The sequence below is a fragment of the Pygocentrus nattereri genome, chromosome 20 (assembly GCF_015220715.1).
Source record: "Pygocentrus nattereri isolate fPygNat1 chromosome 20, fPygNat1.pri, whole genome shotgun sequence".
Taxonomy (NCBI): domain Eukaryota; kingdom Metazoa; phylum Chordata; class Actinopteri; order Characiformes; family Serrasalmidae; genus Pygocentrus; species Pygocentrus nattereri.
The window spans coordinates 8,873,072-8,900,580 of NC_051230.1; the positions used below are offsets into that span (position 1 = coordinate 8,873,072).

Genomic DNA, 27,509 nt, shown 5'->3' on the forward strand with positions numbered 1-27,509 from the left:
ACATCGCTATATGAATCCATAACAGCACGTATAAACAAAGAAAGCAGCATATGTAATGTATGGAGCCCTGCTGGTGGCATCCCATACAAATAGAAGTAATACGACTTTATAAGGTGTGGGAATAAGATAAATAAGTCATTTCCACAGCTTTGTAAGGCATAGGATTGAGATAATTAAGCCATTGCCATGACTTTGTAAGGTGTGGGAACGAGATCATGCGTTACTAAGTCCTGACCAGGCATTAAGGTCTGGCTCTCAGGCCATGTTAAGTCGCTTTACTGAGTTGTGGCCATGACTTAACTATCTCATTCCCTTACTATATAAAGGCCATGCTTTAGGAGCTTGTTCCCATGCCTTACTTAAGTCGTGGCCATGACTTTTCTTGTTCTCACGCCTTACTCAGTTGTGGACACGCATTATTTTTATTTACATCAGATGTCACAAGCAGGGCTCCGTACCACAGACATCCCATACTACCTTAATAATAATGCATGGCCACGACTTTGTAAGGCCTTGACCACATCTTAATAAGGCATGATTTCGTTCTAACACCTTACTAAGTCATCAACACGACTTAATTTACTCGTTCCCACACCTTACTAAGTCATGGTCACGCATTAGGATGTTGTTCCCACGCATTAATATGGCGTGACCGCATTGTCTTTACTCATACGGGATGTCACCAGCAGGGCTCCTTAGTAAAAAAAGAAAGGAAGGAAGGAAACAAGAAAGAAAGAAAGAAAACAAGAACACAAGAAAACCCCTGCTAGCATGTGTAAAGAAATAAAGAAAGAACAAACGAACAAAAAAACATAAAAGTTGAAAAACTAAGAACGAAATGAAGAGCTAAAGAAAAAACTACATTAAGAACATGTAAAAAAAAAAAAAAAAGAAAAGAAAGATTTTTTATTTTTATTCAGGCGTCTCTCTGGCCAGACACGGGGGCCCTGCGGACTCGGCTGATTGACGTCACGCCGCAGCACACGTGTGGAGGGAGCCGTGAGGAGACGCGGAGGCGCTGAGAGCAGCGGGAGTCAAAACTCGGCGCATTTAACAGCTCAGCGCGTTTTATTGTGCAGTCTGTGATCCGGCACGTTTCGATCCCGCGATGGGAGGTTTACAGAAGAAGAAGGTGAGTAAAGCGCTCATGTTCGGCCTTTGGAAGTTCACACTAGCTCTGGTTCTCAGCGTCGGGCCGACACGATGTTTACATGGCTCGCATTATCCATTAACTTAGCACTACAGGCATCAGACTGAGGCATTACAGGTATCAGACTAAGGCTTACAGGTATCAGACTAAGGCATTACAGGTATCAGACTAAGGCATTACAGGTATCAGACTAAGGCATTACAGGTATCAGACCGAGGCACTACAGGCATCAGACTAAGGCATTACAGGTATCAGACCGAGGCACTACAGGCATCAGACTAAGGCTTACAGGTATCAGACTAGGGCACTACAGGCATCAGACTAAGGCATTACAGGCATCAGACCGAGGCACTACAGGCATCAGACCGAGGCACTACAGGCATCAGACCGAGGCACTACAGGCATCAGACCGAGGCACTACAGGCCTAATAGTACAGACTAATTGTAGTTAACAGCCTTTCTTCTTCTTGGAAGACACCAGAATTGGGAAGATTGTTGTGAGGACCTGATTATATTAAGCCACAGAGTCATTATTGGGGCCCCTTAGCTAACAGCCTTTGGGTTGCATATGTGTTTAGTGAAGCTCCATCACTCCAGAGAAAGCAGTTCCAGGGTGTAGTGTGTCTAGGTTCGGTTGTGGTGTCTCCAGAGTGTCCCAATCTGTTGCTCAGTGCTTGTTTTAAGGAGATCATAGAAGCTGGTTGTGCACAGTTGGACACATTTTTCAGCATTTAGTAAAAGTAATTGACATGAACCAAGTAGGAAAGTCAGTATACTTATTTCCTCAAGTCTTCATTTAGCTTGTATGCCTTACTATCGGATAGGTGAATGTTAATTGTCTTTTCCTCTCTCCCTGCAGTATGAGAGTGGGTCAGCCACCAACTACATCAGCAGAAACAAGGCCCGCAAGAAGCTGAGCCTGAGCCTGGCTGATTTCAGGTCAGTTCTGGACAGGGATGGCACCATCTGATGCCAACCAGTAGGATCTTGACTAGATGTGGTGCTCAAGATTAACTGTTGTTTCTTTTCCCAAGACCATCTGACAATATGAATTTATTTATGTGCTTTTTAAAGGAACAGTTCAGATATTTTTTGTGTATGAAATGCCTGCTTCTAAAATTGTAGCTCAGTAGGCTCCTTCAGGGGCTAGACTGAGAATACACACTAATACAGCAGTGAATGTTTACCTGCAAAAAATAGTAATCCAGTAACTGCAGAAAATCAGATTTTGTCAGTCCTTTATTCAGCATGTTTACAAGCACTGATCTGGTAGTAATAAAACCCCAGATCTACATGAGATCTACATCCTTCCTAAATACAAGACGTGCACCTGTACAGTTGTCTAACTCGCCAGTGAACCCGTCAAAGCAGCGCAGCACATGATGTGAAACTCTTGCAGCAGTTGTCTTGTAAATGGTAAATATTAATTTGGGAAGTTATGTGGCTCCAAATTGGACACAATGTGGTCATTTTCCGGTGTCGACCAGAGGAGGTGCTTTTCCATTTGAGTCTTGGTTCCTCTCAAGGTTTCTTGCTCTTGCTCTTAGTTCTTCCTTGCATCTGATTTCTCCTTTTTGCAGATCAGTGCATTAAAGTAAGAGTTTAGTGTTTTACTGTTTCTGGACAGCTCTTCTCTGGCTGGTTCTGTTGTGTAGATGTAGAAGTAAAGGAAAGAAAGTGGACTCTGCTGTTTACATTACTACTTGAATAATCAGGTAACTGCAGAAATCCTGTAATCATTGCATTATTGGTGCATAGAAATGCACTCCGTGCTCTTATGTCCATCTCATGGTAAGACATGTAACTGACCTGAACTGCTTTACTAGCCATGCTTGTCTGAATGTTGTGGGTAGCAATGTTTTCCACATTTCCTCCTCTCAGGCAAATAAGCACAGATAAGTAGTTAATACTGGCTTTGAGGTTAATAGGTAGATAATGCTTTTTGATGAATAGGTTGTAATATGTATTGAAAAATATGTTGTTTTTCCTCTGTGCAGACGGTTATGCATATTGAAAGGAATTTACCCACATGAACCCAAACACAAGAAAAAGGTCAATAAAGGCTCCACAGCTCAGAAGACCTTCTACCTGCTCAAGGACATTCGCTTCCTGCTGCATGAGCCCATCGTCGGCAAGTTCAGGGAGTACAAGGTGAGAGTGTCAGTTGAAGCAGCTTTGTATAAATGGTAGTTGCTGATCATTTATTGTGTATTCAGAATTTCTTTGAATGGCTTGCAATATATTATTAAAGGGCCCCTGTCTTACTTTTTTTGTATTTTATTTTTTCTCCTGAGATCTGCTTATACGGATTGTGTTTATTTATCCACAACAATCATAACTGATTTCTGCATGACACTTTTCCAACTTCTTTTTATGCCTTAGAATTAAATGGGCTGTTTTTGTTAGTGTGTCTTTAAGATTGATATATGTAAATGACCTCGTTCTGATTGGCCATCCTGTTTTATCCCTCATTCAAAAAACAGTCTGGGCAGAAACGTGGGTTATAACTTCAGCGTGAATGGGTGGGGCTAAAGTGCTGTAGGCTGAATAGGAGCATATATGCAAATGTATTGGTTTTCACGATATCACAAAAAACAGGAAACTTAAAAGGGCTGTTTTTGCAGCTTAGTAAGGTCGGTGGGGCTAACGGTACGTTTTAAAACAAAAGTGTTTGCATAATAAACCAAACTCCCTTTCTTCAAAAAAAAAAAAAAAAAAGAAATAATAAGTGAGGAAAATTCAGGGATATGAGCCCTTCAATTTCTGTCTTCATCCTGATTGTGTTAAGGTAATTTAAATAAGTGTAAGCCCTACTTTCCTGGTATGAAAGGCATTTGTTACTGTGCCCAATCATGGGAGAATGTAAAGAATGAGTGTTTGATGTTTTTGTGTTTCCCTGACAGATATTTGTGCGTAAGCTGCGTAAAGCCTATGGTAAAGGAGAGTGGGGAGGAGTGGAGAAGCTGAGAGAAAATAAGCCTGCATACAAATTGGACCACATTGTGAAGGAGAGGTGAGGCAGTTTACAGTACCTCCTTAAAACAGTAGAGGGCACACTTATATTATTTTGGGGCTTACAGACTTGGGTCCTTGGGCCTCAGTTATAAACATTGCGTACGCACATCCCAGACCCATTTTTGTCTGGACAGACTTCTCGCAGAAACCGATTTATAAAGAAATACTTGGTGGGAGAACAGAAGTACATGGTCAGAAGCTTTGACGCTTGCGTACGCCCGTAAAACATTTGGGAGAGAGTGAGAATTGGTGACACCTTGTGTTACAGTAGAGAATTGCAGCTAAATGTGCAACCCCTCATCATCACATGTACCAGCTCGTTCTGAATTAAGCTCCATGTCAGGCCACACAGTCATGAAAGTAATTCATACCTAAACATTTTGTTTGATTTGTTTACTGATTTAATTTATTGCTCCAAACAGCTACTCGTATCTTCCAAAGTTCTTGTTCCCCATTCCTGAAGAAATAGTGAAACATTGGGAACTGGTAGTAGTGGGCAGATAATCACATGCCTAAACAACAGTAATTTCACACATTCACAAATTTAAAAAAAAAAAATTCTTTCTTTCCAGGGTATATTCTGGTTTTTCCGTCTGAATTAACGTGACCAAATTGTAAGGCAAATTATTCAGTAACTGCATGAAGTAAATGAAAATAATTTTATTCATTTCTTTATTTATTTATTTGTAAAAGCTCCCTTAAAATGAACAGAATGTGTTTTATGATCACACACATTGCTATATGCTTACAATTTACTGCTAAAACACAATCTTGGACGCTCTTTGTGTTATTTTATAAAAATCATTCTTACAGAGCAGAATCACTGAGACGCCATCTGTTTATAGTTTATAGCCCAGATTTGTGGAAAAATGGCTCGAATTTCAGTAGAAAAAAATGTAAGTTCAGCTTCTTTTATTATAAGGATTTAAAATGACATCATCTATTTTACTGGAAAGAAGAGTTACAGCCTCATATGACACCCAGCTTCTGAATGTAGCTTATGAAATATGAAAGTTATGAAGACTATGACAAAGTGCATTTTGGAACCACCGGTGGTCTCAAGGAGTTTGAAAGGTTAATGAGATGCCCCATATTTAAACATTCATGAGGTTATTTGCATGGACCATTTATGGATAATTGTGGACAGTAAGGAGGCTGAACTTGAGGCTCTTTCCCCTGCTGTTGATCAGAAGATCCGAAGAGAAAAATGAGACCCCATGAGAGCCTCAGCAGAAAGTTTTCCCCTCTTTTGACACACTAAACTCGGCCTCTGAAGGCTGTGGATCTTGAGTGCTGAACATGGTGGGTGCTTGATGAGTGCAGTGTGCCGAACTCACCCCTGTTTTATAGGCTTCATGATGGTACGTGATAGGAAGTTATTTGCCTACCTTGTCTCAGTTGCACATGATCTAGGCAACAGCTGGGCCTGCTGAAGTTTTGCTCTCCCATCAATTTTATTCTTCTTTGAGGAATTCTTCATGTAATCATGCTTAGTGAAATTACACAACGATAGAGTAATTTTTAAAATGCACTACATTAACAACTGTGCAACAGAGTAGTGCAACATGGATGATAAAAAAAGTATGTTTGAAAATATTCAGAGAAATGTATTGCAGAAGAATTATAATCAGTGTAGTCCTCTACAGTGTGCATGTTAATATTAATGTCCAATCTGGCAGTCTTGAGATGGCACACATCATGAATTAAATACAATTGGATTCATGCTATAAACTGTGTGACGGTGGGAATGGTTTCTATAGTTCTGTCCATGATATGCCTAAAACTGTTCACCACAAACTTACAAAAAACCTCCACACAGCTCTTAGAACTGGAATAAAAATGGTTTGGTTAGCCTTCCAACTTCAGTCTCAGCAGCTGCTTCTCCCCACAGGATTCAAGTGGCCACCAAGTGCCGATTATAAAAGGGCGAAACAAATGACCCTCGTTAGAGATGTTAATAGCCACCAATTTGCACCTCTGTTCGGTTGTAGAGTCCGTCTCTTGTGGATTCTGCAGCTTGCAGGGAGAGAGTGAGCCACGTTAGAAAATCCTCATTTCAGCCAAAAGGAAAGAGCCAAACTTTATATACAAATGCAAGATCAGATAGTAAATTCACTTGTAATGCTCAGTTTATTTAATTTTGAGATGTAATCTTGTAGTTTACAATTTAGTTTACTTTTATAAAGGTATTGTACTTTTTGTTCATATTCTATTCTATTCTATTCTATTCTATCTATCTATCTATCTATCTATCTATCTATCTATTTATTTATGTATTTATGTATTTTGTTTTTCAAGAAAACTACTTGTGCCATTTATGCCTTCAGCAAGCACTGCTATCTTTTAAGGACAATAGTGGATATAACAAATGTTTTGAGAATGACCAAAATATAAATAAATACATGTTTAACTTACTGTATGTTAGCATTTCATTTCTAAGTCTATTCTGAAAATGTATTGTGATCTAGTGTGTATTGTCATTTTTGCGTTGTGAAAGTTTTATGTATTGTTAATACGTCTAATTCAGCAGAATCATTGACTTATTCAGCTTAGGATTGTTTGTTATCCCCCTGCTGTTGGCCCGTTATGGGACATAGACTGACCAAAAAAACTGACCTGATAAATCATTTCCAATTTTTCAAACAGATATCCAACGTTCGTTGATGCGCTTCGGGACGTTGATGACGCTCTGTCGATGTGCTTCCTGTTCTCTACGTTCGCTCGCACGGGAAAGTGCCACGTGGAGACGATCCAGTTGTGCCGTAGACTCAGCGTGGAGTGGATGAACTATATCGTCGCCTCGCGCTCGCTGAGGAAGGTAACAGATCCAGAGATTCTGCTTCCTGGGCAGCAGACACGCTGCTTCTTTCATCTGGCCAACAGTTTTAGCCCTTTTAGTAGCTGTTCTTATTTGTATTTTATCTTATTTTAATGTAGTCTTATTTGTAATATGGGACATTTACGCAAAGGGATCGTTAGGATTAAGGTGCACCAAGTTAGTGTTTGTCTCAGTGCCGATGTTTTGAATCATATCTCGCGCTACAGATGGTTACTAGCAAGCAGTGCAGGTAGATTTAACTGTGGAACCCCCCCCCCCCCCCCCCCCCCCAGTGGTGTTTGCATATAAAAGCAAATTAAGACCATGTCAGATACATTGTTCACTGAATGGATTATCCTTTAGAAAATCAAGATATTGAACACCTGCTTTCCCAATTGGGCAAGAGAGTTTTAATGCTGTTTCAATTCTGTTGAAGTGTTTTACTTGTCCCAGGCAGTAATTGATGTCGAATCCTGCTTCATTCTGTACAGATCAGCCAGTCAAATCCAATGGTAAAATGAAAAAGTAACATTTTAGTGTTAGGGGTATAACATTCTATAATAATACATAAAGACCAGTGGTCACTTTCATAAATATCTTAAGCGTTTAACTTAAGATTAATACTTAAGTGCTGGAACTTCCGCTTTTCCACAGCGGTCTTAAGACAAAGGCCAAAATTCACTTAAGGTGTGCAAGTAACCAGAGGTTGAAGAGTCTTGACATATTAGATTAGTTGAGAATGTCCAAATTTATCCAAAGAACAGTTTTCCGAAAAGGGCTAGAGGATGATGGAACTCATGAAGTCACTCATGACAACACTGTGAACATAAGAGGCGAAAGCAGTGAGTGGAAAACGAACGGAGGGCTTGTGGCTAGTGACCATGCATCATCCATATATCTGTGAGCATATATACGTATTTGATGTTTCATCCATCTGTTTGAAGGAAATAGACATTAATACACAGTGTATTTGCATGTCAGTTGTACTTGTGGAAACAGCCTGCCTATATCAGTCTTCTCTTCCTTTTCCAGATCTTTCTGTCCATCAAGGGAATTTATTACCAGGCAGAAGTGCTGGGACAGACCATCACCTGGCTGGTACCATATCAGTTTGCTCATGATGTAAGTATAGAGTCTGTGTTTTGACATGTATACACAACAGGCTGTGCCTGATGTTGTTTAATTCACGGCCCACAAAGAAAGGCACCGTTGCGATTAGCAAAGGAGCGTGATGGCCTAAACGTAGACTTCGTTATTTGCTGTGTTATGCAATATTCTGTGGCTTAGTATTACATTCCTCAGCTTCATTGGTTAGACAGAATTCACAATTTTATGTCTTAAGCTTTTTTTTGTTCATTAATGTTTTGTCACTATAATGTCCAGCATGTATTACACAAACACATCATGCGGCCATTAGTATAGATGGAAGAACCAATCTGTGTATCAGTGTTGGCCTTTTTCAATATGTGGACGGCATTTGGCCGATACTCTCTAACTTGGCTGTTTCTGAGAGTCATGTTTGACCTGAAACTGATGCTGAAATGTAACTGCTGCACCATTTACGGTGGAATAGTCGAAAAAGATGTTGAATAGAAAGCTAACTTTACCCTTGTCGTTTTTTTTCTGAAGTAAATGCGGTTTGTTGTCAGATTCGTTTCTGTTAGCATCTAAATGCTAATGTTAGTTTAGCTAACACTGTACTAGCTTCATGGCCTACCGCTTTGACAGGGACTGAAAATAAAAGCTAGATGCAGAACTGCAAAAGCGATCATGTCAGCCCATTTTTATCACCTGTTTAGAAATCCATCCATGAAGCAGATGGACTGTTTTGTCCTGTTAGCTGCGCTGGTCGTGTAGACCCTTGTTATTTCAATAGCTACGCTAACCTGAGGCACCAGAAAGTGTAACTGCAGCACCATTTAAGGTGGAATGGGAAATTTTGAAGTTGAATGGCATGAAAACAGATGAGGAGGTTGCTTAACACTAACTTAATTTATAGGTCAATATGGTTTTGTCCTGTTTGCTAATGTTTTTGATGGCTAATCCCAGCTGTTTAGCTTCGCAGTACAATTTGTTTTTGTCTGTCCAATGTTTCTGAAGGGTTTTATGGCCATGAAGATCTACCAAAAAGAAAGAAAAAAGTGTTGTTTGCCCTGGCAGTGTGCATCCATGAGTTTGGGGGTCGAAGCTTCTGAAGAGAGGGGTGTATTTGTTTTGCTGTTGAGTTCTAATATCAATGTTCGTTCTCCAGAATTGCTGACTGCACTCTTAAACAAGGCATCCAGCCCCACCTTTTCTCTGTATCAGCCAACTGTGCTGAAAGGTGTTTTGCTATCAGTGATCTGTAGTGGTAATGATAACACTCATTGTCCACTTTCAGCCATGGGAAGTCCCTGTGGTATCAACCAGTCATGACTGCTAGCCTCACCATGGATTTATAAACCAATAAATGCCGCCAAGCCTAGCACTTCAGTTGTCAGTCATAGCAAAGTTGAATGCAGAAACAAAGGTTTTTATACTTTGAGCCAAATAAAAGACGCTAAACTGCTGTAACGTATCTAGATAGCCAGATAACTTCACTGTTCACTTGTTTCCTCCTCATTGACAAATTATTATCATGGACATATTACAGTGGAAGAATTCAGTTTCCATTGATTTGCGCACAGTTGCTGCAGCTACATGGCTGTAATGATATTGGGCTCAAGTCATTTTGGGTCATTTCTTTTGGTCCATTCATTGTTAAATTTATACACAGTGAAAAAAGGCAACCAGCATTTTCATATTGTGTCAAAAACTGAAAAACTTAAAAAATGGAAAAATGGAGACAGCATGCACATATGAAAAATATATATACACACACAAGATAATATATGTGTGTGCATATATATATATATATATATATATATATATATATATATATATATATATATATATATATATATATATATATATATATAAATAAAAATAAAGGGTTTGTAACAATAGAAGAACCATTTTTGGTGCTATATAGAAACCTATTTAAGGAGGTTGTATATAGAACCATCTATAGCACGTTCTTCATCAATCTGAAATAACTATTTAATGATACCAAGCTATCATGAGTTGTCAGATTTTGTTCAGTAATGTAACCGTAGCTGGGAGTCCAAGAGAGCACAATTGGCCTCGCTGGGTAGGATGGCCCCCTTTCTCCTCCCATCACTCAACGCGATACTAGTCAGTGCAGGCGTCTGTTAGCTGATGTAACAGAACTGGGGTTGGCGCTTTCCTCTGAGCGCGTCCGGCTGTCCTGTGACGTTGCGTGAGCGGCAGTTTGAAAATAAATAAGCGGTGGTTGGTTTCACAGGTCTCGGAGGAAACCTGTGCTAGCCTACACCCTCCTAGCATTGTGTGATTGGGGGAGTCCTAATAGCGGGTGGAATTGGAGACGACTAAATTGGGGAGAAAATCAGGTTTAAAAAAAAAGAAAAAGTAATGTTACCATGCCATGTCACCGTTACCATGGTATCTGTCATGACTATTACTGGCGTGGGTAACTTGACCCTACTGTATTACTGGACCTTAGTCTATTTTGACAGCCCATGATGAGTATGAAATCTGCCATGACTTGGTTGTGGCATGGTTATGTTGATATTATGGAACTGGGTTCAAGCAAGTGTCAGCAGGACGTTGATATATAGTACACACTGTAATCTAAAGAGTGGTCAAACAGCTGCCCGATTCACTGGCAGATGTTGCATAGATCAGGCCTGGCATTTCAGAGAGATCAGAACACCACATATTGTCAAAAAGCCCAGCTTCACTAGTTCAGAATGGAGTTTGAAGTTTGTTGATATTTCCAACAGTTTTAAGTTTAGACGCAGTGTTGAATGTGTTGACAGCGATTCTTCCAGTTTTGCGTTTAAGGAAAAATGACAGTACTTTCATAAGAAATTGATGCACTTCACTGTGTTGTAATGCGTGTGTCTGCTTCTGTCCCCTTCAGCACCCCACAGATGTGGACTACAGAGTTATGGCCACTTTTACAGAGTTCTACACCACACTGCTCGGCTTCGTCAACTTCCGCCTTTACCAGACCCTCAACCTTGTCTACCCCCCTAAGGTAACTTCCACATACACACTAGATGTGTAGCCAGTCATGATTCCACTTTTGATTATTTTACAGCCACATGTGTACTTTTTTGGTTTGATTTTTCTGATGGAAATCTGTTTACATGCACACTAAGTAATTCGATCCAAAATTATGTGCATGCGTAGAATAACACTCAATGTAGACGTTACCATGACAACGAGCAACAGAGTCCAGTCAGAGTGAGAAAGGTACTGAGCAGTGGTCTGTGGTCCCCACCTGCAGAACCACTCCTTTATTGAGTGTGTCTTGCTAATCGCCAATAATTTCCACCTGTTGTCTGTTCCATTTGCACAACAGCAGTGAAATTGATTGTCAATCAGTGTTGAAATGCAAAGCATGTTTCTTACTTTGGATGCTGCAGCTTCACAGTTGATCATGCACTAAATGTTTAACTTGAAGCCTAACTGATTATCACTATTAATAACTGGTTGTTAGAAAAATCCATGTTCTCATGTAGGTTTTAGGTCTTTTGCTTCCTGTACGTCATTGAGTTCCTGCATTTATTGATTGATTTGATTGTCTCCTCCAAGCTGGGCTGCACCAAAGTATTGTACTACTTTTTTTTTCTTTTTAACAGTCCAGGAAGCTCTGAGCCAAGAGAAAATCAGGTTGATATTTTGTGAATTAATCTGCATTTTTTTTAAAGAGATTTGTGATGCATCTAAAAATCTGTTATTACAGTTAGTCATGAGTAATATTTGGTACAGGTAACGGCATTCAAATACAGCACTTACCAGTCACATGTTGGTTACATCATAAAGTTACAGCAGGGATCGTCCCAAATCAAAGTGAAAAAAAATGGGCAGTTGATGATTCCGTGTTTAGTGTAAAATTATGTAGGCTTTTTATTTTACTTTTTTGTTTTATTTTGTTTTATCTTGGCTTGTTCTGTTTGTGCATCTCATCGCTCTTTCTGGAGGTGAAGGTCTTTTGGCTGCGGACTTTTGGTTTGGTTTAATATTTAGAGATCTATTTCTGACCTTGCAGTGATTCAATTTGATTTCATTTCTGGAGGAAATTCTATGATTTCATCCCATTCTTTTGGTTTGATCTGTTTGATTTGATTGAATTATTTAAAAAAATATTCTTAATAATAAAAAAAATGTTTTTTATGTTTATTAGTGTTGTCCTGGGCCTCAGCTCTGCAGAGATTAGGTTTTCCCTTTTCTCTCTCTTTCCACTCTTCCATTCCGCTCTGAATTCAACTCACGAAGGCCTTGTTAATTAGCTGATGTTTAAAGCGGAGTCTGCACTGAAGTGGTCTGACAGGATTTATTTATTTATTTTTAAGGTTTGGAGAGGGCCTGCGATTATTTATTTAGGCTGAAAATGCTTTGATTTTCTTTCTATGCCCCATTTCCATTTTTCATTTGGATGAACTTGCTACAGCTGCACATTTGCAATAATCTTCTATTGTTCTGCTCTGTGTTTTAGCTTGATGGAAAGGGAGAGACAGAGCTCAGAGCTGAATTTGAAGAGGACTACGCCATGGATTCAGAAAGCTATTTGGAGGTTTGAACCCATTCTCCTTCTTTTATCCACAGTTGTAATGATTTCCTGGTGATAATTTAAACTCTTAGTAAGACTGATCTTTCTCTTTCTGGTAGAAATTGTCTGCGCTGAGTGCCAGTCTTGCCCGTGTCATCTCTTCAGCTGAAGATGAGGAAGCAGAGCTGGACCACTTCCCTGTAGAAGGGGTGAGACAACTATATTCTTAGCAAAAAGGATTCCATAGATCACTTTTATTTATGTGTGTGTGTGTGTGTGTATATGTGTGTGTGTATGTATATGTGTGTGTGTATATATAAACAAATTCATACCCGTGTTAATATCTAAAAGGTTTTACACTTAATGCCAGTGAAGAGCAGCTGTTTATATATAAACAGCTGCTCTTCACTGGCATTTAAGTGTAAAACTTTTTAGCTATTAACGCAGGTATGAATTTTTAAGACTCCTGCCTAGTAATACATGAGGTGGCACAGGTCACTGCATAGTCGGACTTTCTGCCAGAGAATGCCCCAGTGCATCTCCCACAATTCAAACTGTGCTAGTATTAAAATCATCAGGTTGGTCAGTTGAATTTGTTTATAAGACAGAATTAAATGCACTATAAAATTATCATTTTTAAAAACAAAATCAACAAAAAATCAAAACATATCAGTCCATATTGTCACATTATGGTCATACAGGTGAAGTAATTTTACTGTAGTATGAATTTTAAACCTAGCATAGCTCATTATCTATGAAAACACTGATTATGATGATGATAATATTATGGGACGAAAATCATTAACGAGCGATTTTTAAGCCTGAACACCTAAACAGACGACAGGATGTCCTGGAGATATGCTACCACATAGTCAGCAGAAAACCTGATGGCCCTTAGTAATAATCATAATAATACACACACACACATTTTCTAGGCTGCTTATCCATCTGGGTTACGGGGGATGCGGGGCCTATCCCAGCGGAATAATGGATACACTCTGGACAGGTCACCACTCCATCGTAGGACATAATAATGATATGTTTTGGAAAGAACCTCCCTTTGAGAGTGTAAACCAGCTTATTTCACTTCAGCTATGAACAAGCGTTAGCGTGTACTGGCCTTGTTTTGAATGAGTGCTTGCCGGTGCTAATTGCTCATGGATCCTCCTTGATTTCACACCGTCTCTTACAGGTGTTGCACTTGAGACCTGGTCACTATGGTTACAAGATATTAACAAACAGTATAATGGCTCTCATCTATCTGATTTAGTCATCTAATGCAATCTCTTGCTGCTTTTCACTGGGTTCTGTTTTTTTCTCTCCAACCTCAGGATGATATGGAGAAGATGGAGGCGAGGGAGAAGGCTCAGCAGGAGCAGGACAGACAGAAGAAGCTCTTTGAAGGACTGAAGTTCTTTCTGAACAGAGAAGTGCCCAGAGAATCACTGGCCTTTGTTCTAAGGTGTGGGGGGGTTATAATCAATTAATTGGTTCATTACACAATTACGAATAGTGTCGGTCATCAGAGACAAGACAAGTTTAAGATATCAGATTTAGTTGTTGACATCTGCATTATTTTCTTTGAAATGTTTTCTGCTTTTTTTTTCCCTGATGCTATAAAATTGATAGCACATTTTTGACTGTAAATAGATGTAATATTACATGAATGTGATGTGATGTTTGCACAATACTGTACAAGTAATCGGAATTAATATAGTACAATTTAAAAAAGTGTTTGAGAGACTCGGCCACATTTGACAGATGGTTGTTTGCTTGGTTGTTGTGTTTTTTTTTTTTTTTTTTTTTTTTTTTTTTTTTTAAACCTCATTCTGGTGTTTTGAAGCATTGGTAACAATCAATATCAGTGTGTTATCACTATCAAATGACATTTAGGTTTACATTAATCCAGGTAATGAGCCTCTGCTTCATGAATACTTTTACTCTGTGCTAAAAGTGTCTTGCCAACCTGATATAGTTTGTTTTGTTTACTTTTTTGTTCCCTTCAGTTCCCACCAAAAGGAACCCTATACAGTGTTGTGTAAATGTTAACCTGGTTTAAAAAAAAAAAAAAAATAGAAAACAAAACATTTCCACGAAGAATAATTGGTGTGCTGACCTGATCTTGTCTCATAATGATGTCTCAAAATGCAAAGACATGCAAGTATGTTTGTGTAAAGCTCTCTATCTGTATCTGTTTACAGGTGCTTTGGCGCTCAGGTTTCCTGGGATAAATCTTTGTGTATCGGCAGCACATACGACGTCACTGACGAAACGGTCACACATCATATAGTGGACAGACCCAGCCTGGACAAACAGTACATGAACAGGTCAGCCATACACTGTACAGGTCCTGCTGCTTTAAGCACTTCTCAGAGCCATCAATAGGCATTTGACTTTTTATGTGATGTTTACTTGATCATCTCTGGATATCATTTGAATGTGCTCCTCAACTTTACTTTATAGTGGTGTTGCACAAAGGAAATACGGCTTTAATTACCACAGATGCTTCCATGTGGTATTGTGTCTTTTAGTTTTCTCTTGCACAGAGTGGTTAGAATAGTGCACAAAAGTGCTAACTTCATAATTTTAGGGCTGCAACTTTCGAATAACCAGTTTTCGAACATTTTATTGAATGTCAGCTAAGATAAGAAAAGCTCAAGGCATTCCCTTAAATAACTAAACGTAAAACTTTTTCCTCCCTCTTCCCCTTATTATTAAATACTTTTTTCCACTGTTACATGAATTCTATTAATTTATTTTTCTTTTTAATAAAACTTAGTAAAAATGTTTTGAAGGGGTAGTAGATTTTTTTTATTTATTTATTTATTTATTTATTTATTTATTTAATATATAGCTGAAAAAAATGGGGATCCTGCCCAATCTGGCAACCTTGAACAGGTTTCTTGCTCTGGACACTGAGTTTTACCTGTGGTGAGGCAGGAAGTCGATGTCTCAAACAATTTTTTGGCCAACTTTTTAACATTAACCAGGGGAGTGATCAAGATTTTTAAGCTGTTTAAAACCGGTTTTATACCGGGCCGTATACTAAACTCAGCTACTAAACATCAGCTTTATCACCCAGTAAATTATTTTCCTACAGCTCCAGACAGCTTGATAGTCTTCATGCTGTCATTGATTCTCTGTAATAAATGCAAACGAGCATGTTTTGCTTCCAATCCAGAATGTTGTTTGGACTTCACCTGAAATTTAGACCGATACTGGTGCTTTAAAAAAGATATTTAGGCAGGTTTTGTCATGAAAACCCTGGAAAAGTCATGGAATATAGAAATCAAGTTCTCCAGGCCTGGAAAAGTCATGGAAAATAATAAGTGCTCGTAAAATCATGGATTTTCCTGGACTTTTCCCCCCATGCAATTCATCATCTCGTCACATTTGAAACACTAAAGAGACTAGATTGCAAAAACTCAGAGACCCAAGACTAATGTACCTGCACATTGACACATGGCACATGCATCAAGTCACTGACATGGAATAAAATCACTGTGAAACTTCTAATAGCCTAATAAATACACCAGCCTAATAAATACACCATGTAAAACTAAACCCTCTTCAACTGAACTTTACATTTACATTTACGTTTATGGCATTTAGCAGATGTTCCTATTCAGAGCAACTTACAGAAGTGCTTTGTTGTCTTCTCAGACAATGTAACAAACAAAAGAACCTAGCTAGCAGAAGGTTAGAGTACCAAGTACCGCTGAGCTGAGATGCTGCTAGAAACGAAAGCCTATGTTGATACCTAGAAACAAGATACAGAACTGGACAGTTTAAGTGCAATACAAAATTTCAATAGATACTTAGATTAGTGCTCACTTATTTGCTGTAAAAAGGGATGGGTCTTCAGTCTGCTTTTAGAGACCATGAGAATCTGCTGCTCAGACAGCCAGTGGAAGGTCATTCCACCACCTTGGTGCCAGGACAGAGCTTCAGTTAGATAACTCATTCTACAGACTATGTAAGTGTATCTTTGTAATTGGTAAACCATTTGATTTTTAGCTTAACAGTGTGAAATGGAGAACAATGTCCACCTAATCATGATGTGCTTGCATGCACACTGCCTCTGTGGTATGATGAGATGCGAAACCACTGTTTACAAATAAAACCGATGGACTTGTTCGCACATGAGATTACAGAGTAGTCAAAACAAAATCTCTAGGGTCTGAAATTATGCAGCGTTAATGTATTTACCTCAGAGTGCTAAACCTGGTGCAGATGTCTGTACATGGGACAGATTTCAATTTCACTCCATTTAAACTGCAATTTGACCTGAATAATTTTTGGTTAATAATATTTAAATATAAAATTAATATATAAATAGCCTTTTTTCCCTCTCTGTAAATTAGTGCTGGGTGGTTACTGATAAAATTCAATATTCGTCCATTTTCAAACATATCACATTATCTTGCTGTCAGGTTATATTAAAGCATTGATAAAGTTAATGAATTCATGCTTCCTGGCTTTTATGGATTTTAAGCAAATAGGCTATATATAAACCTATGAACTTGTGCAGGAGGTTGAGAGGTACCAACTAGATATAGTTGGCTCAACTCCACCCACAGTGTCGGCTCTGGAACCAAACTCCTCGATAGGGGTTGGTCCCTCTCCTACTTGGGTTGCTCAGAGTGAGAGGTGCCGGGCGAGAGTGGGGAACTCTGACTGTTGTGTGTGCTTATGCACCAAACAGGTCAGAGTAATCGGCCTTCTTGGAGCGAGTGGGTGGGGTTCTGGAAAGGGTCCCGCGTACAGACTCCATAGTCTTACTGGGGGATTTCAATGCTCATGTTGGCAATGACTGGGAGACCTGGAGAGGCGTGATTGGGAAGAATGGCCTGCCCGATGTAAACCCGAATGGTGAGTTGTTATTGAACTTCTGTGCCAGGCATGGATTGTCCATAACAGACACCAAGGAAAACTGATGGTCAGACCTGGTAGGCCCAAGCGAATAGTGAGGGTGTCGGAGGCCTCTGGCGTGTCGAGCCCCATTTCCCTGGTGGAGGTCACTGAGGTAGTTGGCAAGCTCTTCAGTGGCAAGAGTGGGTATCGCACTGCTCAGCCTCCCTGGGAAAGTCTATGCCAGGGTGCTGGAAAGGAGACTCCGACCGATAGTTGAACCTCAGATTGAGGAGGAACGATGCGGATTCCGTCCCGGCCGTGGAACAATGGACCAGCTTTTCACTTTCTCGTGGATTGTTGAGGGGGCGTGGGAGTTTGCCACCCCAGTCTACATGTGTTTTGTGGATTTGGAGAAGGCTTATGACCGGGTTATCTTGTAGCTCTCCCCGAAATATCTTGTGGGAATTCCTCCGGGAGTATGGGGTACTGGGGCTACTACTTTGGGTCATTCGATCTCTGTACTCCCAGAGTGAGAGCTGTGTTCGTATACTCAGCATTAAGTCAGACCCTTTCAGTATTAGCGTTGGGCTCCGGCGGGGTTGTGCCCTGTCTCCACTCCTGTTCATGGTATTCATGGACAGGGTGTCAAGGCGTAGCCAAGGTCAGGAGGGCATTATGTGTGGAGGCCAGAGGGTGGCATCTCTGCTATTTGCAGACGATGTTGGTCTTTTGGCTGAATCACATGGGTCCCTCCAGCGCTCACTGGAGCGGTTTGCAGCTGAGTGTGAAACGATTGATATGCGGATCAGCACCTCCAAATCTGTGTCCATGGTCTTAGCCCGGAAAAGGATGGCATGCCCACTCCAGGTAAGGGAAAAGGACTTGCCCTAGGAGTTTAAGTATGAGATCGGCTGCAGGCTGGGTCAGGCGGCAGCAGTAATGCGGTCATTGTACCGGATTGTAGTGGTGAAGAGGGAGCTGAGCCATAAGGCAAAGCTTTCTGTTTACCAATCGCTCTACATCCCACCCCTCGCCTATGGTCGTGAGCTGTGGGTAATGACCGAAAGAATGAGATTGCGAATACAAGTGGCGGATATATGCTTTCTTCGCAGGGTGGCGGGCTATACACTATTTGATAGGGTGAGGAGCTCGACCATCCGGGAGGAGCTCGGAGTAGATCTGCTACTCCTCCGTATTGAGAGGAGCCAGCTGAGGTGGTTTGGGCGTCTGATTCGGATGCCCCCTGGACGCCTCCCGGTGGGGGTGTACCAGGCACGGCCTACCGGGACAAGGCCCCAAGGTCGTCCTAGGACCCACTGGAGGGATTACATCTCCAAGATGGCCTGGGAACGGCTTGGGGTCCCCCGGAATGAGCTGGAGGAAGTTGCGGGGGACAGGGTCATCTGGGATTCTCTGCTCTCCCAACTGCTACCGCGACCCTGTCTGGACAAGCGGTGAATGACGATGATGATGTTATATGTAAACCAGGAAGGAGGGCAGTATGGTGGTGCAATGGGTAGTGCGGTCACCTCACAGCAAGAAGGACCTGGGTTTGGTTGACCAGAGTCCTTTCTTTGCTCCGTTTTCCTCCCACAGGCCAAAGACTTGCAGTCAGGCCAACTGGACATGCTACGTAGCCCCTAAGTGTGATTGTGTGTATGTGTATATGTGTGGGGATATATATGTCTGTCTGTCTGTCTGCCCTGTGATGGGCTGGTGACATGTCCAGCATGAATCCTGCCTTTTGCCCGAGAAGACCCACCAGACCCGCCTGCTTCTCTCCTATTGGACACGCTGAAATGATTGGCTCAAGTGCATCGCACAAAATTGGAAAAATGGCTCTGCGTTTTCAGCTGTGCTCCTCACTGAAGCTTTCCGCATTGTGTGAAAGCAGCTGAAAACTGCGTTGCGTGCCCAGCTTGAGCCTTTAACCTGGTAAAAACACGCAAGCTCTTATTACTTTACTATGTCAGCGCTGCTCTGTCTCAAATCACAAACATGCTTTATCCTGAGTAGAACCTTATATTGATCCTTGGTCTGTTTTACCTGCTTAAGCGCTAAAGACTGTGGCTGTGTGTACAGTGAGCCTCAAGGTCTTCACGCTAAAGCGGACTGGGGCCCTTTTTTCACTATGCCCAAATTAATCGAACCACAAAATGAACTACAAACGAACTGAACTAACTGATCTCGGTTTGCTTTGTTTTTGGGGCCGTTTAGAGGGGATCGTTTGAGTTCATTTGGCATGTTCACATATGCAGAATATGCATATTACATGACTCCACTTCAGACTCTGAAATAGCCCAAGTGTGAAACTGCCCTAGGAAGACCATGGTGTGCTGGTATAGATGATATATTGCCCAGCACTATGTTAAATGTTTAACTTAGTGGTGGATCATTCTCAGCACTGCAGTGACGGTGGCGCGTTGGTGTCTGTTGTGCTGGTACAAGTGAATCAGACACAGCGGTGCTGCTGGAGTTTTTAAACACCTCAATGTCACTGCTGGACTGATAATAGTCTACCAATCAAGATATCCAGCCAACAGCCAACAAACTGTGTAGCACCAGATGAGCTATTTTCTCTGATTTTACATCTATGAAGTGGTCCAACAAGTTAGGACTGTCTAATGGAGTGGACAGTGTTTAAAAACTCCAGCAGCACTGCTGTGTGTGATCCACTTGTACCAGCATAGTGAGTGTAGATGGCAGATACGATTATATTTCTGCATTTGCAGATTGAATTTTGTTCTTTTCAGGGTTCATCCTCAATATGCTTCAAAAAGTTCGGATTTTAAAATGTTCCCGGTTGAATGTGGGGACTGTGTGCAATTTGCACTTACATCCTGGAGTCTGCCTTGAAGATGAGAGTTGGCTCACAATGCCGTTCTTTCAGGCTGGGGACCCCTCTTTGCCTCTCAAAGCTCCTCTTTTATGCATTTCCTGTGGGTGTGTTAGCAACAGCAGAGAGTGTGTTTTGTGATGTCTGTTCTTGAAACCCTTTTGCTCTGTCCACGTCTCATGATCTGCAGATGGTCACAGTACATACATGACACGCCTGCACACATTCATGGTTCCGCATAGAGCACAATACAGTCCAGCAGCCTTCTGTATGCACATTGTTTTTATTACAGTGACTTTAACTGTTCTGCATATGATCACTGTCAGCATTGTTAAACACCATATGAAAACTTGTGTGAATATGTCCTAGTAAACGGCATAATATGAAAAGATCAAATTTATGTGAAATAAATTATTTTCCTGTCAACGTATGTTGATGGTAAACATTATATTTTGACCCCTGGCAAATTGTTACTGTGACTCTTAGGGCTAGACCTTCAGTGTGGGCCATAAATGTCAGAGAAATAAATGCTAAAATAAGGCTAATTGCTGCCACCATGGGATTTCTAATAGTATGTTAGAGGATGTATTGAAGCTTGTAAAAGACATTCCATGTTTTATTTAGACAGTCCAGTCATACAGATGCTGCCACAGTTGTCCATATCTAACAAATAACTGAAACCCACAGGCTAGATTACAGGTTGTTTTTGCTGTCAGTGACATATATGAAAGAGTGTTTCTGGAAATGTCTCTCAACATTATACATGTGTGTGTGTGTGTGTGTGTATATATATACACACACAACTAGGGTGGTGGATCATTGGATCATTCTCTGCACTGCAGTAACACTGACACAATGGTGGTGTGTTAGTGTGTGTTGCACCTGTATAGTAAGTGGAGCTGATAAAATGGTCAGTGTTCGTAGAAACAAGGAGGTGGTCATAATGTCTGATCTGTGTGTGTGTGGTAATGTTTTATCCACTGCATCATATCATGAATATTCTATGAATTACACATTCTTGAAGTGCATTTCTGATTTCCATTGCTAAGGTTTGTGAGCCTTGGATTTGTTAACTGTTTGTGTCTCTGGAACGGTTCAGTAACGTTCTGCTAAGCTTGCTGTAATTGCTCCGACCCTGCAGGTACTACATTCAGCCTCAGTGGGTGTACGACTCCGTGAACGCCAAGATGCTTCTACCTGTGGAGGATTACTTTTTGGGGGTGACTCTGCCCCCTCACCTATCACCATTCGTGGAGGAGAAGGACGGCGATTATGTTCCTCCAGAGAGGCTCAAACTCCTCGCTCTCCAGAGAGGAGAGAGACCTGGTGAGTAGCACTGAGTAGTGAGGCTGTGTGTTACGGCTGCAAATTGTCTTAGGATGATGTCTTTAATTTATTTTAATTTTTTTTCCATAGGGAATGATTTAGGGCATGAAATCTAAAACTGAATTGCTGGTATCTTATTTTGGTCTGAATATGCAGATGTGACAGAAGGAAATTTTTACACTATTAGTCAAGTCGAAATTGTTGCATTCAGCATTTTCATCTGTTATTGTATATGCATTTGTTTACTTGCATCCACTGATATAATGAACATGCTCTTCCTTCCGGTTACAGAGCAGGATGAGGAGGAGGATGAAGAAGAGGATGAGGAAGAGGAGGAAGATGATGATGATGATAATGATGATGGGGAGGAGGAAGAGGAGGAGGCAGAGGAAGAGGTTAAGCTGAAGAATATGGAAGAGAAGAGGACGCAGGGCAAGGTAAGAGTTTTTCAGCATAAGGAAACAGTGAAATGAGATGAATTGTGGGAAGAAAACTATAGATACTAAAATGACCAAATAAACTATCCAACCCTGCGACTATAGCGACTATACAGGTAAGAAACCTAATCTCCCTCAAGTGTGCAGGAATACTGTGTTACACATCAGCTATCATTATATAGTTCATTGTGGAGCAAGAAGATTTGTGTAATCTTATCAACACAATATAACTGAAAGTGTAAGGCTGGTTTACAAACAGTAAAAATTTGAGTGTGGGGTGATTAGTCATTTGATTGGACTAAGTTCCCAGATTTGACGCTAAACACGTCGACCAACGATGGTGAGTCCACGTGTTTAGCGTCATATCCAGAGGTTGGCTTCAGAAAATAGACACAAGTGCTGCCAGCATTGCTGCAGAGGTTGAAGAAGTGGGAGGTCAGCCTGTCGGTGCTCAGGCCATATGCCGCACAATGCATCAGCTGCATGGCTGTTGTCCCCAGAAGGAAGCCTCTTCTGAAGCTGATGCACAAGAAAGCCCGCAAACAGTTTGCTGAAGACACACAGTCCAAGAACATGGATTACTGGAACCATCCTGTGGTCTGATGAGACCAAGATAAACTTGGTTGGCTCAGATGGTGTCCAGCATTTATGGTGACACCCTGGTGAGGAGAACGAAGACAACTGTCTCTTGCCTATGGTCAAGCATGGTGGTGGTACCATCATGGGCTGGAGCTGCATAAGGGCTGCTGGCACTGGGGAGCTGCGGTTCATTGAGGGGAAACATGAATTCAGACATGTACTGTGACATTCTGAAGCAGAGCATGATGCCTTCCCTTTGGAAACTGCGCTGCATGGCACATTAGTTTATGGGAGGGGGAAAACTTTTCAAGATGGGTAGTGGCCATTTTGGATCCAACTTTAGTTTTTTCAATGGGAAGAGAGTCATGTGACACATCAAACCTATTGAGAATTTCACAAGAAAAACAATGGTGTGCTTGGTTTTAACGTTACTTTATTCTTTCATGAGTTATTTACAGGTTTCTGACCACTTATAAAATGTTCGAAGTGCTGCCCATTGTGTTGGATTGTCAACGCAGCCCTCTTCTCCCACTCTTCACACACTGATAGCAACACCACAGAAGAAATGCTAGCACAGGCTTCCAGTATCTGTAGTTTCAGGTGCTGCACATCTCGTATCTTCACAGCAGACAATTGCCTTCAGATGACCCCAAAGATAAAAGTCTAAGTGGGTCAGATCGGGAGACCTCGGGGGCCATTCAACTGGCCCACGACGACCAATCCACTTTCCAGGAAACTGTTCATCTAGGAATGCTCCGACCTGACACCCATAATGTGGTGGTGCACCATCTTGCTGGAAAAAACTCATGGAAAGTGCCAGCTTCCAAAGTCTGATGTGTCACACGACCCTCTTCCCATTGAAAAAACTAAAGTTGGATTTAAAATTGCCGCCATGGTCACCACCCATCTTAAAGTTTTCCCCCTCCCATAAACTAATGCGCCACAAACAGGAAGTTAATATCACCAACCATTCCCATTTTATTTGGGTGTATCCATATAAATGGCCCACCCTGTATAGTGTAGGTATAATGTAATATCATACATGTACATATATATGTGTGATATTACATTATACATACAATTATATATATAAAAAATATGTGTGTGTGTGTGTATGTACATTTATAAGTACATGCATACTATAATGTTATCATTTTGGAGAGTATAGTGGCTTATTATATAAACATGTTTTAAGCTAATATCATGATTGAGCACTTTGGCTCGGCTTACTTGGTTCTCAGAAATGGTACCTGAGACCATGACTTGACAACTGAAGGTGAAGACATGAGACTAACTTGTGACCTGCCCACATTTTGAGTACACCTGCTTTTTAAAACCAGACTTAAATAGGCCTGTTATGGTCTCAGTGTTTGAAATTGCCATTACGTTGTCACAGATGGTCAGTTTTTGTGTCTCGAACTCCATGAGTTCCAGTTTGGTCAGTATAATTCAAGCCTCCAATTTTGGCCAGCCACCTAGACTTTGTTTGTTTTATGGTTAACCATTGGCCCTTTGTAGGTAAATGTGAATTAATTAGCCCTGGTTCCAGATGAATGGAGATATTTGTGACCCATGGCCTGAGGAAAACCTTTTCACAGTGCAGCAGAAGTGCTTTATTTGGTTTTAATGTTTGTGGATTGTTTAATTTCGGGTTGTTGTATTCTATTCCACTCCGTACCGTTCCACCTAATTAAAACCACAGAATCCTTTATGCTGCCATTATTGTTCAAAATAGCCTTGCGAAATCCAGGACCTTGACGTTCAGCCAATATAATCCAACAGTGAGAGTGAAGCACTTCTGATGGACAGTATGACTGAACAAAGTTATGGTGCAGCTAGCAACTACATCCATTTGGATCATTTGCTTTATACAGTACTGTTCAATATAAGCAACACATTGTAAGTTGATGGCCGTCTGTGTGCTAGACATTTCCAAACCTCTGCTTGATAAAGCCTGGTATTTAGTCAACATTCAGTTCCTAGACTTAAATAAGGTCATGTGTGCTAACAAATCCATGCATTGGCTGGAATGCAGTAAGAAGTCAAGAACCAAACTTCCAATCGAAATTTTAATAACATTTACAAAAAAAAAAAATCTTGTTACATTTATTTGCATTTATTCTAGTGTTAACACCACAGTGGGCAGTAAGGGCAAAAATTCATATCAGTACAGTTAGGATTGCGGACTGTTTGTTATATACACTAGATTTCCAAACGTGTTCACTCACCCATCCAAATCATTGAGTTCAGGTGTTCCAATCACTTCCATGGCCACGGGTGTATAAAATCAAGCACCTAGGCCTGCAGACTGCTTCTAAATACTTCAATCGAGTCAATCGCTAGAGACCTCCAAACTTCTTGTGGCCTTCAAATTAGGCCGAGCAGCAGCATCCAAGCCTTGCATCACCAAGCACAATGCAAAGCGTTGAATGCAGTGGTGTAAAGCGCCACCACTGGACTCTAGAGCAGTGGAGACGTTCTCTGGAGTGACCAATTATGCTTCTCCATCTGGCAATGCGATGGATGGTTTGCCAGGAGAACGGTACTTGTCTGACTGCATTTTGCCAAGTGTGAAGTTTGGTGGAGGGGGGATTATGGTGTTACCTAAAGATATAGGCGACTGTATGTAAAGCTCACAGCAGCTTCTCTGAGCATGGAAGAACGATACAAGACTGAAGTGAGTTTGTAATTCTCCAGCTTCTTGTTCGAATTTGCCTGTTCCACGTTAAATGGTGCAGTGGTTACATTCTGGCACCAGAATTTAACCGGTGCACTGTTTAAGGTGGAACAGGGAAATTCAAATAAGAAGCTGGAGAATTACAAACTGACTTCAGCCTCGTACAAACTTTTTATATGGTGATCATTTTAATTGTTTGACAGCTATAATTTATTCCAAAGCTGTGTAGCGTTTTTACTGGTAAAAACACCCAACAGAGATAGTTTTAAACTACATCACCTTCTAGGACTTTTGCACAGTGCTGTTTATCTATATTTGTAGTTGCTTGTAGGTAAAGGAGATATGGAGTACATTTACCTGCTATCAGGAATGGAGGGGGTGTTGGTGGATTTTCTGATTGGGCATGTTGTCTGACTGTTCTCCTTCAGGCTGTATCAGCGAAGGTGACCCCTGGGAAGGCCAAGCAAGAGAACCGCCAGAGACTGGAGCAGGAGGAGAAGGCAGAGGAGAAGAGGCTAGCCATCATGATGATGAAGAAGAAGGACAAATACCTCTACGATAAGATCATGTTTGGCAAGAAGAGGAAAGTCAGAGAGGTAGGATGGAAATGCAGCATGTCTTGCTTTCACACTGATTCTCTAGTGCCTTCTGACCAGTTGAAACGGATGATTATTGTTAATAGATGATGTATTTTGGCACATACACTGACACATTCTGAATGTTTAGCCAGCCTAAATAAAACTGAAGTTAACCAGTCATGCAAATTATATTTGCTTTTACTGTTCTGTATCTATAACTTGTGTGCTGCCAATAATGCAAAAACATCAATATTTAAGTTGGAACAAAGAGTGAAAAATGCTTTCAGGTTAATAATTGAAGAATTGTTATTTTTCCTCCTGAAGCTTGTAGAGTAGCCAGTGTATTCCTGTTTGAGCTCTTGACCTTTATTGAACTCATCATTGAAGCTTCAATAGCCACGATCCTCCTCTGCTGTTCATTAACCTAATGCATCTCCCCTCAGGCCAACAAAATGGCAGCAAAGAGAAAAGCTCTGGACGAAGCAAGCAAGTCTGACCGAAAGAAGAAGTTGAAGAAATGATCGGATGGAGATGCAAAAGACTATTTTTTTTAAATCTATTAAAACAATTCTCTCTGTTTATTCTCTCTAACAGTGTGATGGGTCTCTTCTCTAAAACAATGTTAATGCAAATAAGTGGAATGCTTGTTCAATATTTCTTCCATGTTGTGTTGTGCTTTCCAGTGTGTTCAAGTCCGAGCAACTCACTAATATTAAAATGATCAGCTTTCATCAGTCTCCACTTTATTTTTCTTTGCTTTCTTCGTTCAGTAGGAACGACAGTATAGTTTAAGCATCATCACCATTAGTTGGATCATATTTGAAAATAAAACCATATTCAGTTTCATGCACTCAGGTTTCACTCTTCATTGTGGCAGAGGTGAAGAAATCGATCATTCAGCCTGGGTTTCAAGTTTGTAATGAATTCCTCTTCGTCTCATTAGTCATGAGCGTATGGAGTCAGGTTGACCAGGCTTCTGCCGTCTGTCTGAATAATTAATCCGTCGAACTGCTCAGTGTCCGATTCGGTCTTTAATGAAGAACGTGAGCCGTTTTGGGTCATGAGCGAACGCAAATTCAAGGTTGTGGATAGCCTCGTGCCTATGTGTTGCCTAAGCTGGGGCTCATGGAGACTGTGACTTCAAGAGCTGGTGGAGGTTCATTTACATATAATCACTAAACCTCAAAAGCCTCGACATAAAGCCTCCAAATTACACTGACTGTATTGGCAAAGGGCCCCTAATCACTGTTGCTGAATATTAGGAGCGCTCTAGAACACATAACGGACGCAGAATTGGCAGTACAAGTCTGCAGTTTTGTATTTTAGTGTTGCACTGCTTTGCTAATTCCTTTGTGACGGGCGCTCATTTTCACACATGATGATGATTGTGAATTTTGGGCATTTTGAATATTTCACATATAAAGTCACAAAATCATTTAAGTGAAAATAACATCCTCTACAGAGAACAAACTTAAGAATGGCAACTTTTTAAGTGTGGTCCCACTTTGTAGTGCGTAGTGTAGTTCCACATGAATAACATGCAACAAGACTGCTGATGATTTGGTTGTTACAGATGGATTACAGAAGTACAGCCTATGTAATTACGTGTTTATTAGCTTCAG

General features: G+C 40.8%; 1 protein-coding gene across 1 annotated transcript; it reads left to right on the top strand.

Moving 5' to 3' along the window:
- Positions 1 to 956: 956 nt before the first annotated feature.
- On the top strand, positions 957 to 26,618 carry pes (pescadillo). The gene is made up of 15 exons (XM_017705077.2): positions 957 to 1,132; positions 2,010 to 2,089; positions 3,148 to 3,301; positions 4,054 to 4,163; positions 6,812 to 6,983; positions 8,016 to 8,105; positions 10,966 to 11,082; positions 12,547 to 12,624; positions 12,720 to 12,809; positions 13,932 to 14,062; positions 14,802 to 14,927; positions 21,432 to 21,616; positions 21,908 to 22,053; positions 25,738 to 25,905; positions 26,331 to 26,618. The coding sequence occupies exons 1-15, from the start codon at positions 1,109 to 1,111 to the stop codon at positions 26,406 to 26,408; spliced, it is 1,749 nt and encodes a 582-aa protein (XP_017560566.2). The 5' UTR covers positions 957 to 1,108; the 3' UTR covers positions 26,409 to 26,618.
- The last annotated feature ends 891 nt before the right edge of the window (positions 26,619 to 27,509 follow it).